The sequence below is a fragment of the Ornithodoros turicata genome, chromosome 1 (genome assembly GCF_037126465.1).
Source record: "Ornithodoros turicata isolate Travis chromosome 1, ASM3712646v1, whole genome shotgun sequence".
Taxonomy (NCBI): Eukaryota; Metazoa; Arthropoda; class Arachnida; order Ixodida; family Argasidae; genus Ornithodoros; species Ornithodoros turicata.
The window spans coordinates 185,820,705-185,835,312 of NC_088201.1; the positions used below are offsets into that span (position 1 = coordinate 185,820,705).

The 14,608-nt window shown below is 45.8% G+C and overlaps 1 protein-coding gene across 1 annotated transcript in view; it reads right to left on the reverse strand.

Moving 5' to 3' along the window:
* LOC135374067 (uncharacterized) overlaps nt 1-14,608 on the reverse strand; it is a 249,900-nt gene that overhangs the window by 73,948 nt on the left and 161,344 nt on the right. The window contains exon 20 of the mRNA XM_064607070.1: nt 10,799-10,892. Within this exon, the coding sequence (XP_064463140.1) occupies nt 10,799-10,892 (94 nt within the window). The remainder of the gene's footprint in view (nt 1-10,798; nt 10,893-14,608) is intronic.

The following is a 14,608-nucleotide window of genomic DNA, read 5'->3' on the forward strand; positions in this document are numbered from 1 at the left end:
ACTGCTAGCTCTCAAATGATATATTTATTAGCAGACTCTGGAATATACACATATATATTGGTAAACAAATGACAATTTAACCAACAGAATAACAGACAAGAAAAAGGGGTTATATATCTTTCCCCTCTTCTCATTCTATTTCACAGGCAGCCCTAGTATGATTCTGAGTTTGCCCGTGCGTCCCTTTTGAGATAACGTATCTCGGACAGAAGCAAATCCAACCACGGACTGCTTGCACATGCAACTGTCTTGGATTTCTCTAACCACTTGTTGTTTAAACGCAGCCTTGATCTCTGTGTTCTGGAAATATAGGCAGCATCCAGAGTCCCTGCAATGTGTTGCCAAGTTTCCCGAGGGCATCAAAAGTCTGTCCTTGGCTGCCTGTGTTTCGCTATGGCTCTCAGATACAAACTACCCCATTTCAACACAGTAGGAAACACAGATGTGTAAATAGCATCTGTTGATTGCACTGTACATACCCCATTATAAAGGATCATAGTGGATACTACATCTAGTGCAATAATGTCAGGAACACAAGAAAGCTAGATTTGAAACCACTCATGTCGTAGTAGTAGTATTTGTGTGAAGCTATGCAATTCCTGTCCTGCAAATAATTTAAACCATAGGTTTTATCTGCCAGCGTGATGATCCCATGAAAAGCAATTCTCACTTGGCTGGAACTACCGGTCCTGAAACCTATCCCTGACATGTGTAAAATCAGGGAGGAAGACCAAGGGCAGCGGTGGAAAAGACAAAGACACACGAGCTATGCTCACTGTGTAACAGCTGCTCTAGCTACTAAAATGAACATGTTCCAAATTAATATAACATGGCTTGACACAATATGCCGGCGAAAGCTAAGAAATAAAATTAGTAGTAAAATGTACAATATATAAACACTTGCCACAACATGACAGTTTCCTTCCTGCATTCATGTGCTGCCATTCATCCCACTTAAAGGAAGTACTGAACTATATGATAGCATTACACGCTCGTGTGACCGAACTTGAACAAGATTACATAGCACAAGATAAACGTAGAGGGAACATAATGTGCAGATTTTGATTCATGCATAATGGCCGCAGCAGTAATGCATAATGGCCGCAGCAGTAATGCATGAAGGCCACTGCTAAGTTGTGTTGAGAAACACCACTTTCTGTTTGCCATGCCTAAATGAAACGTACCTGACCTGATCCAAAGTAACTGTTCTGAGAACACACAAAGAGAAAAACAGAACACACACCGCAACATTAACAGATAGGTAAGTGAGCTGTGACCTTGGGACAAAGTCAACAAGTAATTCACGAAAAGTCAATGAGTGTCTGAAATATAACATCCCTGACTGGTAGCAGGACGGTCCACGTTCAATTCCTGGTGCTAGCACTGACTGGCTTTTTCATGAATTATTTGTTGAAGTTTCCATGTGCTTGAGAACATGAACCATTCCTCAACCACTGTATCCTCTTGAGGTGATGAGGGTTTGTCATACCAAAGACATCCCTTTCTTGGATGTGTCCTTACGGTTGCTCACCACTGCAGAAAAAAAAAGAAAAATTATTTAATGACAAGAAATGGATAGTCATGTTTACTTGATAATGATTGTGCACAACAGAAAGAAGACTTTCGCACAGAAGGCTCTACTTCTTCAGGTCTAACATCAAGTTACAAAATTCCAAAATATAAAGACATGTTGTAAGGCAGACAGCAAGTAGAGCGAGGGTTGCTAGAAATATACAAATAGCAACACAAACATAGTATAATAAAATAAAAGATGGTATGACGCCATCAGTTTCCAACAGACAAGGGATGAGTTGTGTAGCACAATACATGAATGAACACGGTGGCCAGATAAGTATTTGTCACAAAAGGCGTTCACGGGCGAGACATTCAGGGAAGCAGTGCTACAGTGTCTTGTCAATTCATGCCTTGCCGGCTTGAAACTGATGGAATTGTACCCCCTTTTTATTTTATAATATATGTTTGTATATTTATTTCTATGTCTCTACCAACCCTCGCTCTCTACCTTACAACATGTTTTATATATTCTGGGATTTTGTAACTTCACGTTAGACATTAACAAGAGCAGCCTTCTGCACGAAAATCTCGTCTCATTAAAATTTAGATGCTCTCAACAGTCTTCTTTCTGTTGTGAATCTGTATCGCAGGATACCTGCACAGTGCTGTTCTATGTACTGTGACTTTGCAGTAAGATTATGGACTTTGGATAAAAAGTCTATACAAAGCATTGCTCAGGTATTTTTGCCTATCGAACAGCATGTATGCAGTATGCACACAGTATTTGTGCAGTGGACCCACTAGAAATGTAAAGAATGTGGCATTGCCCACAGTAATGCACCAAGTTCAACACAAGTATTGTAGAATCCAGGTATTTTAGCTTACATGCAAATTCAGAACCACTATTCAGTATGAAGTTGTGACAAATAAATTGTTCCCATTTTTCCTAGCTCTCAGAACAGAGACAGTGAATTAATAAGAGTAGACAATGTTAACGTGAATTCTGGGCTATTCTCCAATCAAACATTTACAGGTAGTGAAAGCACCTTCCTCAACGGACGCTGATGACAGTGAAAATTCTAAACAGTTATCAGCTTCTGCGTGTCAGAAAGGACTGTATGTCCAACAGTAATCCAGCTAACAGTAACAAAAATGTACAAAAGGCACATTAACTGAACTAATGTAACATACCTTTTATATCAGACAGTGAAGCCTGTATCACCCCATCCACAGGAACCAGTGTCCAGACAGCAAAAGTGCTTGAACTGGGAGATAGCCTGAAAGCACAGGTTGTAACGTTGAGGGCAGATTTAAGAGTGGTGTAAAGATGCCTGCATGAGAGCGCCCATGAAAAATGGAACATAGGTGAATACTCAAATTATAACATTGCATTGTCATACCTGTTGGTGGCAGCTAGACTGCAACTAACGTGTCAGCAATTTCTCCATGCAACATATGCAAGCCAAATCCTGCTTCATTTACACCTTCAGCGTGCACCTGTGGTAATTCACAAGTTAGATTATGAATACTGTTGTGTTGTTAATCGTGGCTACATTAGAGTAAGTGCAGTAGGACAGCTGCACGATCGATTCATGAAGCTTGCTATTTTTATATCTCAACCTCGACTTACCTTTCCGCTCTCGTTTTTTGTCTTGATCCTCCGTGGCACGTTCAAAATTTGTTTGTCGGGCATCTCAGACTTTCATCAGAAGATTTCGTGCCGAGATTCCAAATTGCCTCTGGAGTCGCGCGTAGCCTATGATAACATTCGTGGACGAAATCGTTGGAGCGGAACTTAATAGGCACCGCTGTCAGCCAAGAGCTTCGTACTGCTTGGTCTTTTGGCAGCTTATGCTTGTCTTCTTCAACTTGGACGTGGACAAGTGTTCTTCTCCTTCACGTTTGAACGAGTGGCGAAAAGGAAACGTTCGCCTGCAATTACGCTTCGCTAAAGTCCTTCCACACGCGGTCACCGTCCTCTTGATTTCCGAGTGTCCCAAGCTCATGTGCATCGAGAAGGACCATACGGTCACCTTCGCATAGAAAAGATTACGAGAGCCACATCTTGGAACTCGTGTCCCTGAACCCCCTCACTTCCTCCATGCTGACAGGCATTTGCGCTTCCGACGAAGCCTTCGTTCTACGCAAGCCCAGCTATTTAATCATCAATGCGGAAGAGCGAAGAAAGCGCGGCCAGCAGTGGGTGCTCTACCTCCCGGGTCTGCCGTGTTTTTCGACAGTAAAGGACTTCCCCCATCGAAGCAAACCTTCGAAGGACTTTACTAGTGGATGAGTATAACGACAAGTGTATTCAATCGCCTTTTTCGCCTTACTGCGGGCTTTTTTCTATCCACGTAGCCACGCGCATGTCGAAACGCTACAGCGTGAAAAATTGTGAATCCATGTTTTCCTGTAACCTCGAAGAGAATGACGAAACACGAAAATGTCTCCTCGTGGGCGAACTCGCTTCGTAAAATGTTCTGTTTATTTTTTTCACGACATACACAAGACACTTGCGAGACAATCTTCCAACGTGCTGACCCAACGCACGTCGCTGGTCACCGTGACGTTGAAGGATGTGTGGAGAAGCTAGTAGCGATGGATGACAGGTCGGTTGAAACCCGCGTTGATGATACACGGGTCAATTGCCAGTCCTCGTTTATACTTTTCCAACAGCTCGAACTTGTAACCACGAAACGCTACGCTAAGGGTATCGTCTTGAGAATCGAGCGAAAATCACCCTCGCAGCCATCGCCGTGAATATAAACGCGTAATCGCAGCAAGTCCCGATACATTCGCGTTTGCACAAAGGTTTCAAACCTCTGCTTGGACGTCATGACTGAGATGGAATGAGAGTATACGCAACCTTTTTTTATTTATCATGAGAGGTTATACATGAATTAGCCTCCAGCTTTGGTTTTGTAGCCGGGAAGAAAGCCGAAATACGGACGAAGGCTCGAGTCCAGCCAATGGCTGGGGTTTCTCGACCAGTGTCCACCACAACGACAGGTGCTCAGCTGATCGCCGATCCGCAAATAGGTCTTCGGAGGCGGCTTGAAGGTTAGGACCAGAGGTAGATCTCCCGTCAGTAGCCATTCGTAATCTGCACGAAAGGAGCGTGAGACACGCACGTTTTTATTCTAAACACACACACGTACAGTCTTCTTCAGTCACAGAGGGACACTGATGGTCCATCTTCTCCATCTTCCTTCAATAGTCGAAGTCCTTCGCAACGTACGTCGAATGGTACCGTCCGACAGCAGAGAAACGGGCGAATCAATCGGTCCATCCAATGCTTTTGCTCTAAAAAAATGTGACTGGTTATAGAACACATTAAAAATAATGAGGAAGCGTACCTTTAGACCACAATCCACAGCAGTTGGTGGAGAAGTAGCGAGCGCTGCCAATCTCCCGAAATATGTGAGGTGGGAAAAAACCGACTTCACGCGCAGCAAAAGTGTTGTAAACTGCAAACGAAACTCTTCAAACATTTCGACGACGATGATCACGGTATGGGTATTACTTACGAGGATCTACCAAGCTGAGCATGATGTCGAGAATTACGATCGAACGATCGCTTCGCCATTTATAGTAAAGCTTTTCCTCTCACTCTCTATGACGTCCTTGAACGTGTTTGAACATGTTTTGACGTGTTTTGACGTGTTTAGACACGAACCGTGCGATACGAAAACGTCATGCAGCACGAATTAGTCTAGTGGTTAGTGTATCACAGCCAGTGCGGAAGGTTCTTGCGTTCGAATCCCACTCTGGGCCTTATTGTCGCCATATAGAAGTCGAAGTCGGCCCAGAACGCACAAGAGTGTTCGCTAAACATTAGTGTAATGTTTTATTCAACAACAGTGGGATCATTGTTATATATGCAACAATGTAACAAAAAAGGTGCGAAAGACTGAAGGTGGGGTGGGCAAAGTACAGACGACAGCGTAGCAATGCGAGGAGGTGGAGAGCGGTGTAGCGACTATAAAAGGTGCTCTGGTTCAACGACGATTGATCGAGAGCCCATAAGGGGCATCGATCTACGACGTGAGCCGCTTCGTGGAGCAAAATGTAAGTTGGCCGGCTCTGCCGCGTGAGTGTATTCTATATATGGTATTGTTTTTAAGGAACCAATATCCGCTGTCACCGCATGACGCTGAACACACAGGGACTCATCCCAACCTCTCTCATCATCAACCACAAGCGTTCCTCAACTGAAGGGAAAAAAGTGAGCATTGTTTCGTGAGGGGGAATCGCGTACTGATTTTCTTTGACTGCAGTGCCACGCTGCCTCGTATGTCAGTACGACCCCATCGATGCCATGCTCGTGGCTGCAGAAAGAGAGCACGGAGCTAGATTAGAGAATATCAGTAACAGTCCAGTCGTCCTTTCAGGCGACGACGACAACAACAGAGTCAGTAGTCCACCTTTCGTAATACCTGAAACGGACGACGACGAAACTCTAGATGGGCATGACAATGCAGACAAATTGCTCATGGGGGAAGGGGATCAGCCGTATGCAGGTTTCATTCCTCTGTCTGGTAGGGCTAGAGATGAATCACCAGATGCAAGCCCAGAATTTCGAAACGAAGCAGAGCCTGTGCAGGGTCGTAGAATCGTTGAATTACGAGAACAGGTCGTAGAATCATCCCTCCGTCACGGAGAGACGATTTCTTTCTTTCTTTGTCACAGATGAGGCATTCGACGGAACGGCGACTAGGTACACGCTTCTCTGTTCCCCGCACGACGACAACGTCGGCGATTTGCGACTCTATCTACCGAGCATAGCTCCAGTAATCACGCGCGTACTGGAAGCGTATCCCATGCCTTTCAAATTTTGTCTGAGCTCGAGAGCGCTCATGGTTAAGGACGGAGGACGGGTTGACTTCTCATGTCCTTCACGTGAACCTTCACATGAGAGTGGTTCATAACCACCAAGAAATCGAAGACGCAATAAATGCTGCCATCGCGGAGTCCTTGCAATGCGTAGGAAACTATACGAGAGAAGGGTCTGGTTTCACCTCGAATGACGTCCAATGTGTCGACTTAAAACTAACGCGTTTGAGACCGAAGCGGATTGGGTGCACGATGGAGCTTCCAGAAATGTTGAAAAAAAAAAGAGGACTCTCACAAACGTCAAACTCCCACTGAATCACGAAAACGAGTGTTTCAAGTCTAGCGTGCTGGCACTCTTGCATCCGTTGAGGAACAAACCAAACCATTATGCCAGATACCGCAAATACATGAATCCGGAGACGCGCGTAACATACTGGCTACCCTGCTTCCCAGTCACTTACAAAGACATTAACCGATGGGAGAGAAAAAACAAAATCTCCATGTACTACCGGACGGGTTCCCTACACGCTCCATAAAGATAAAGTCCATCTGCTCCAGCTTAGGCAGCATTTCTATGGCATTAAAAAATGTAGCACTTTCATGGGACGAAGTGACTATTTTTATTGCGAGAAATGCACGTCCGGTCACGGGACGAGAGAAGCATTGCAGCAGCACAAACGTCTGTGTCGAGACGTAAACGAAGTGATTCTAGAAATGCTGAAAGTGGGGGAAAGCATCTGCTTCACAAAGATACAGTACATGCATCCCTATCTCTATTTTGTAGTATTAGACACGGAGAGCGTTTTGGAAAAGGATGCACTCGTTCCGGATGCCGTGAGTGTGCACAGGATGAGCTCGTACAGCATCGTTGTAGTGAGAAGTTGCGATGGAAAAATACTAGGCCTAGAGGGCTATTTGCGACCCAACGCAGCCGAAAAATGCTTGCTCGCGCTCGAGGGATTTAGCGATCAAATCGATAGGTTGAACCGCTGCCCCTCGCCGTTGGTCACGAGTATGGAAGACCACTTTCGACACGCGAGCGCAACGCACATCGAATTTTGTGGAATCAAATTTAACCAACATACACGGAAGGTGTCGCATCATGACCACACCCGCTTCGTAGAGCCCGGTTCTTCGACGCTCTGTGATACGTGTAATCTTACGTGTCGGAACACCAAAGAGCTCGTCGTGTGCATGCACAACCTGCAGTACGATTTGAGCTCCCTTCTCCGCCACATGCACGTTCTAAATCTGGGTGAACCGATATTAGCTTCGAGCTCGGACAAGATAAGAGGGTTCCACATTGACGATCTCCATTTCCGTGATACCACGCAGTTTTTCAACCTGTCCTTGTCGAACCTGGTGGAAACCCTCCTCGCCAGCGGTGGCGAGAGCGCGTTTCATTGCACCCGTCAAATCCACCAGGATCAACGTGGCTCCAACCAAAGTTAGCTTGAAAGAGGGGTCCCGACGTTTCAGAGCCGAATTGGCTCCTTCTTCAGGGGTGACGAAAACCAACGCACAGAGGACAACATCTCCCCTTCGACTCTTACCATCCCACGAGTCACAGAGCGGTGGTTGTCTCATCCCTTATGTCAAGGGCCAAGAACATCTGCTCGACCGAAGAAAGCAGAAAGAGGGAGGAAAGAGTTATTATGTCCGACTTACGAAGAAATTGATACACCAAGAATTTTATTCGAAAAATCTCACGTCGCCAGTATTGCAAGCCAAATGACCGTTCCTGTACGGCTGACGCTCCTACGCGTCAGTCAAAACGTATCGCCATCCCGTAATGAAAGGCACGAGCGAAGCGTTACCACGTGTGCTAGCCAAGAAGGGGATCTGCGTGGGCCACAAACCCGTGTCAATGCTCGGACAGCTAATGCTACGGCCAAAAGACCGCCTGCCTAAAGAGAAGACACAAGGTGTAATCTACAAAATTCCTTGCGCCCAGTGCCCCGCATCGTACATTGGGGAAACAAAGAACTTCCCCCAAAGATTACAGCAACACAAGAACGATGTTCGCAAGTGTGACCTAGAACGCAGCGCGCTCGCTGAGCACTGCCAGATTAGAGGCCACGTCATTGATTTTGACAATGCACAGCTTCTTGACTGTGAAAGTGACCTCACGAGAAGGCTCCTCGTTGAGTCATGGCACACACAGTCAACACACAGAAACCTAAACCGGTCCCTGGTGACTTTACCCAGCATATATGTCAACGCACTTCGTCACGTGACCACCAAAACAATAACCAGCCGGGTATAAAGCCTGCTGCACGCTAGCCTTTTCGTCACCCCTGAAGGAGCCGATTCGGCTCCGAAACGTCCGGACCCCCCTTTCGAGCTAACTTTGGTTGGAGCCACGTTGATCCTGTTGAGTTTCTACCTAACCAGGCACACCTGTGTCAAACATGTTCACGTTCTACCCGTCAAATGTATGGTGACCGTTTCAGGTGCCTCCTCAGGAAGGGCATCTACCCGTACACCTTCGTCGACAGTTTCGAAGCGTACTACCGCCAAAGGAAGCTTTCAAAAGTGACCTGAACGACCAAGAGATCACGGACGAGGACTATCAGTACGCCCTCGAGATTTTCGAATTGTTCGAATGTAAGAACCTCGGCGGTTACACGCGTCTCTATCTCACGCTCGACGCCTGTCAGCTCTGCGATGTCGTACTGTATTTCAGAAAGATTGCGCTAGAGACGGATGGGATGGATATACTACGTGCCATGTCCCTCGCCAGTTATGCGTGGAGCAGCGCTCTGAAACTCACCGAAATCAAACTCGAGCTCATGAGCGATCGCGAGATGTACGAAATGATGGAGAAGTGAATCAAGAAAGGAATTTGTAACAGCTTCCACAGATACTGTCGGGCTAATCACGAGGGGTGTGACGATTACGATCCACAGGAAGGAAATACTTTTATCCAGTACCTCGACATGAACAGTTTGTACCCGTACGCGATGGCTTTCCATCTCCCGACAGGTGGTTTTGAGTCGGTCGATCCTTCGAGGTGGAACGAGATAGATTTTCTCAACATTCCTAACGATTCGGAAGTGGGTTACGTCTATGTGGTAGACTTGTCATATCCCGAAGAACTGCATGCGCTCACCAGGGATTTTCCCCTAGTCGCGAACACAGGTGCGTGGACGACAACGAACTGTCCCCCTACCAGCAGCACTTGAAACATGCGTTGGCGCTAAACGCCCCTGCCACAAAGAAACCCTTGCTGACGTGCTGCGAGAAGGAACGCTACGTCATTCATTATGCATTGCTCTCACTGTACTTGAGGCTGGGCATCAAAATAAAACGTGTTCACAGCATCCTCTCGTTTTGCCAAGACAACTTTTTGCGAACCTTCGTGCAGAGAAACGTCGCGTTGAGGAATGCAGAGACCACAAAATTCGAGCGACTTCTGTACAAAACCATGTCGAACAGTACGTTTGGTACGTCGATACAAAATATGAGACGCATGAAAAAGTACGCTATAGCCTACGACAAAGACAGCACATTCCGAAAAGCTAGCTGCGTTGACAGTCAGCATTTTCACATTCTGAGTGACAAGTGCATCTTGTACGAGCAGAAACAGAGTCGCATCAAATGGACGCATCCCCTTTACGCAATGTACAGAGGCACGCGAGGCACCCCCCCGATGTGTACTGTTTTCTCCGTGCTGTTTAGCAGTAGCAGTTAGACCTTTTCCACGCGCTCTGACTTTTGAGCAGTGTTGCAATTGTACCTGCCGCTAGTATCTCGTTCTCTGTCTTTCTCGCATAGAGCTATGATGGTGGCTCGATCTGTTGTGATGCCTTGTAACTGGGTGGCCAATTGTCGTCGATCTGTGCAACTACCGGCCGTCAACAAGCAACATGGCGGTCGCTGGTCACTCAGGTGTTCCGGAGCGGTTTCTTCACCACGGTATCATCGGTTTTAAAATAAATTGTTTCTTTCCACTCTATTTCTAGCTACTTTTTTTTCTTTTTTATGGACACAGGTTCCTGCCAACACACAGCTGGTCTGGACACGAGTTAGATACTCCCCCATTAATGTGATGACTCCCTGGAGGGTGCTGATTAATGTGGGAGGTCAAAATTAACTCGCTAAATCGCTTAAATTGCTAATTAAATCGTATTTAGACCAAGTTGTGTGTTGCCGGCAGTCTGTGTCCAGTTTTTACTACTACCGCACCTCCCCACCTGGATCCGCCACTCTCGAGTGGCAAGCGTGGGTCCGCACAGCTCGAGTGACAGCCCTGATTTTATTCTCTCGCACTTTTCTGAGTCACCCACCCATTCAAATACGAGGAGAGAGGAATGTAATGCAACTCATGGGAAATAGCGGAGGCAAATTTCCTCTAGCAGTGAGTGGAGAAGCGTGAGGACAGCCTTGATCCATATTTTATATCACAATCTGTCGTGGCCGTTCGAAACGCATATGAGAAATAGCTTACCAACAATGGAGTTTGGATGCAGTTTGATTGTTTTGATAATTGTTGTAGCAGGTACTCTTTGCACTGTCTAATAATCCTTGTGGGCAAATGGTACCTGAAAGTGAAATATAGGGTTTTCTTTCTTTGATGTTTTCAGCACCTGGAAACTGCGCAATATATGTGGAATGGTCTAACAACAGAGGAATAGCAATGCGCAGTATTGAAATGTAGCCGAATTAGAAATAACTAGTTTATTTATCTATTTACTAATTGTGTGGCTCTAAGGGCCTTGTAACACAGACAATGGTACAGCAAACCAACAAGGAAATCAATAGCACGGGAATACAGTAGTACAACAGTGACATATATTAGCAGCACTACAATTGAAAAAAAGGAACGGAGAACAGTTTTATATAATGTATGATTTACAACTGTGACTTATGGGTGAAGGTAAACGATTCGATAGTCTAATGGCACATGGAAAGGAGTTTCTATAGAAAAATGTACAGTTCAAATTTGTGAGCGGCAACAACAGCCGTGTCAGTAAATTCATTTCTGCCTATACCCCATGGTCCAGTACCCAGCAAAACCTGAACGAATGGTCTGATTATTTTACTGGCCACACATTGGGCTCTCAGAACGAGAAAGTTTCTCTGGGTTCCTAAATTGCATATTGCTTTCAGGTAGGTAGGTAACCGTGGAGTTAAAGCGGTGTGTTCAAGACGTAATTTAATGTATGACCGCCCCATAGACTTCAGCACTGAAGATTGACATGATACTTGGTAAGTGATGTGATCCCAGACATGTCTCAGTTACCATTGCACGTGTCACTCATTGTGTTCTTGAACCATCTGCGTAACATGCTAACGGTTCGCTGAATCACTGACTTAACGGCGGAAACTTCTGCTATAGCACAATGTGAGCATCATGCTTAAAGTATTTTGACATATTAAATGACATGCCATATCTAACACTGACATCACATCCACTGGATCAATTCTATTTCTCTGCAGAATTCCGGTTATAATGCAGAGAACTCCACACGTGCTCACCCAACACACTGGAACCAAGGTATATCTAAACTGGTAGCGAAAACTAGCGAAAATACCAAATCAGACCCATCAGCAAGGTCACCAGCAAGAGGCGCGAGCGATCCTGGGTGTTGACAGTAGAGGTACGGTTGTAAACAGAAAAACTTTGCAACATGGGCGTCGCTTGTGTGTGTACTAATAGGTTATTCATAATTTCAATGTAGGAAAAACTTTCTGTTGCCCCGCTCGTGCACATATACGAGATCATCTACCACTCAGTACATTTCCGTATCCTGCTCCTTTGCGAGTGGAACACATTTTCAAGATAGGGCACGTTCAGATCTAACCCTGGGAACAAGGCTTAGACAGAAGTGAGCACAGTCTCGAACAACTGCGGGGGGGCATACCCCCAACCCCCCCCCGCGCGTGTAATATGTACTGACCTAACCTAACCTAACCATACTAAGAAATTTGCAAATTACAGCATAATTCATTACTAGCGTACGTGCGACTTCCGGTTGGCCTCGTTCCCAGGGTCAAGATGGCGGCTTGCCTTATCTTGAATATGTGTGATTTCCCTCCTTTGCTCATGTGCCACAGTTGGGGGTGTTTATCCGTGCGTCTCTGTATCCCTACCGTGTGTCCGTGCATTGTAATATGGAGTTCGTACACTCTTTGGGTCAAACAGGAAGCGACGTTCACATCTCCGTGCTGTAGACCAAGATTAACACGTGTGAACAGGTGAATACAATGCATCTCCTGTTGCTGGGCCCGCAAAAAAAAGATTTCATCATGGGACGAGCGGCCATGATAGTGTGAGTGTTAGCAGGAACCAACTGTGCACCAACAATGTCGTGTTTTGTTGCAATGGACCTATAACGGCCACTCATTGAATAAATGCAAACTAGGTGTACGTATAGCTCTGAGTGAGAAATGGGCCTTATGTGAGCCTTCCTAATTTCTGTATGGTCATCACGATCCCTTTCTGTTTGGAGTTGTCAAAAGCTGTGATAACCGTATGTATTTGGAATTGATATGATTCATTAAACCTGATATGCTTTATTTTTCTGTGTTCTCGTCTGGTATTGTTGACTGGGTGCGGAAAAGGGAATACAGAGCAAGCGAAGTGGGCCAATGTAAACGTGCATGGCTAATTATGTACTAATTACTATTCATACTAGTGACGTCATCTCTGACGTCATTTATTTACAATCGTAGTAGTCCGCGCAACGGATGGATGGCGCTGACCGTCTCAATCATGGCATCATCCTGAAGACACAGGGCCTATGGGAGTTGCGCTACCTGTTTAAATATACCTTGCTGGAACTTTCTTCTATAGTCTCGCAAGGAGTCCCATTGATTATCCCATCGGTTTTAGGTGTAGGGATTGAAACACCACAAGGTGAACGTGTTGCATCTAAACAATCTTCATTGAACAGGTTTCATCGACGGAGGTAGTGTATTTGTTGGGGATTCAGGTATGTTATTGTAACGCAAAAGAGACTGCAGGATACCTATCTAAGATATCATTTATATCATCAAGATTCGTCAAGAGCCCTCGACGATTGCACTGAAGGATCGACATAGTGCAGCAAAACGAATGGAAGTGTGCAATACGCGTGTGCTTTATAGACGAGAGTGTGCTGCTCAGAGACAATCTTATTTCTTTCGCGGGCATTATTGGCTGTATCGGAGTTTTTTTTTCGGGTAACAATCAGTTCCTTAGCTGATATTATCAAGGGGTGAGTCGCTTCCCGATAGATTATAGTCGGGCTTTCTTTTTGACTGGATGCTCGTGTTTGTGAATGGGCATTGCGAGCTCGCATTTCATCGCACCCCATCGAGCTCACGTCCACGGATGGTTATGACTAGTGATGTAACGAACTTTTTGCGAACCCGCGGTCTGACTGCGAACCTGGTGGCTCGCAAGGTTCGACGAACCTTCGAATTTCTTGTCAGTTTCGCAAAGGTTCGCAAAAGTTCGCAGCTGAATTTAGCTGATTTTTTTCGTGGGGCCTTGGATGACAGGTAAGCGACGAAAGTCGTCCCCAGAGCAGAGCCCACTCGTGTTCTGGATTCGTGGTAAACGTAGTTTGTACATTTACGATTTAACTGCTAACAGTTTGGCGCCGTTGCCCTTGCGTGCTTTGTTTTTCTTACCGACTGTCTGTTTACTCTGCGAAGGTGTATGTAGGAATGTTAGGTGGTACCGTGGTAGGCGCAGGTAAGTTTCTGTTGCTAGAAAAGTACAAATCGAAGGAAAGCTAACTGATTTATCGAACATACCTTACAGGAGGACATATTGTCTGATGTGATTAAGCCTAATTAAGCCTTGAGTGGCGTACGTTAGACTGTTTATGGTTCCGGGCAGGTCACGCCAGCGCATGCGCAGTGAAGTCGAATTTTTCCGAGAAAAGTTCTAAAGTATCGAACTTTTGCGAACTCGAACCTTGCCAGGTTCGTGACATCACTAGTTATGACGAAAGTGGCGTCTGTGAGGAGGACGCCACTGAAGGGGTTGGTGGAACTAGAGGCACTTCAGCAGCAGAAGCTGGCGTTTGAAGAAGGGGTGAGAGTTCTGTGCTTCCTGTTATGCTGTCTGTCTGTACGAAGAGTGATTCAACGGGAAACGGGTCCAACACGGGACCCGTTCCGCCAAGATTTTCCCAACAGTGGCTCAAACTGGGCAATATGGGCCTCATATTGCCCTGTTTGAGCCATTATTGGGAAAATCCTGGCAATATAGGCCCCATATTGCCAGTGTAAACCCCATATTCGCTGAAAATGCAGCAAATGGTAC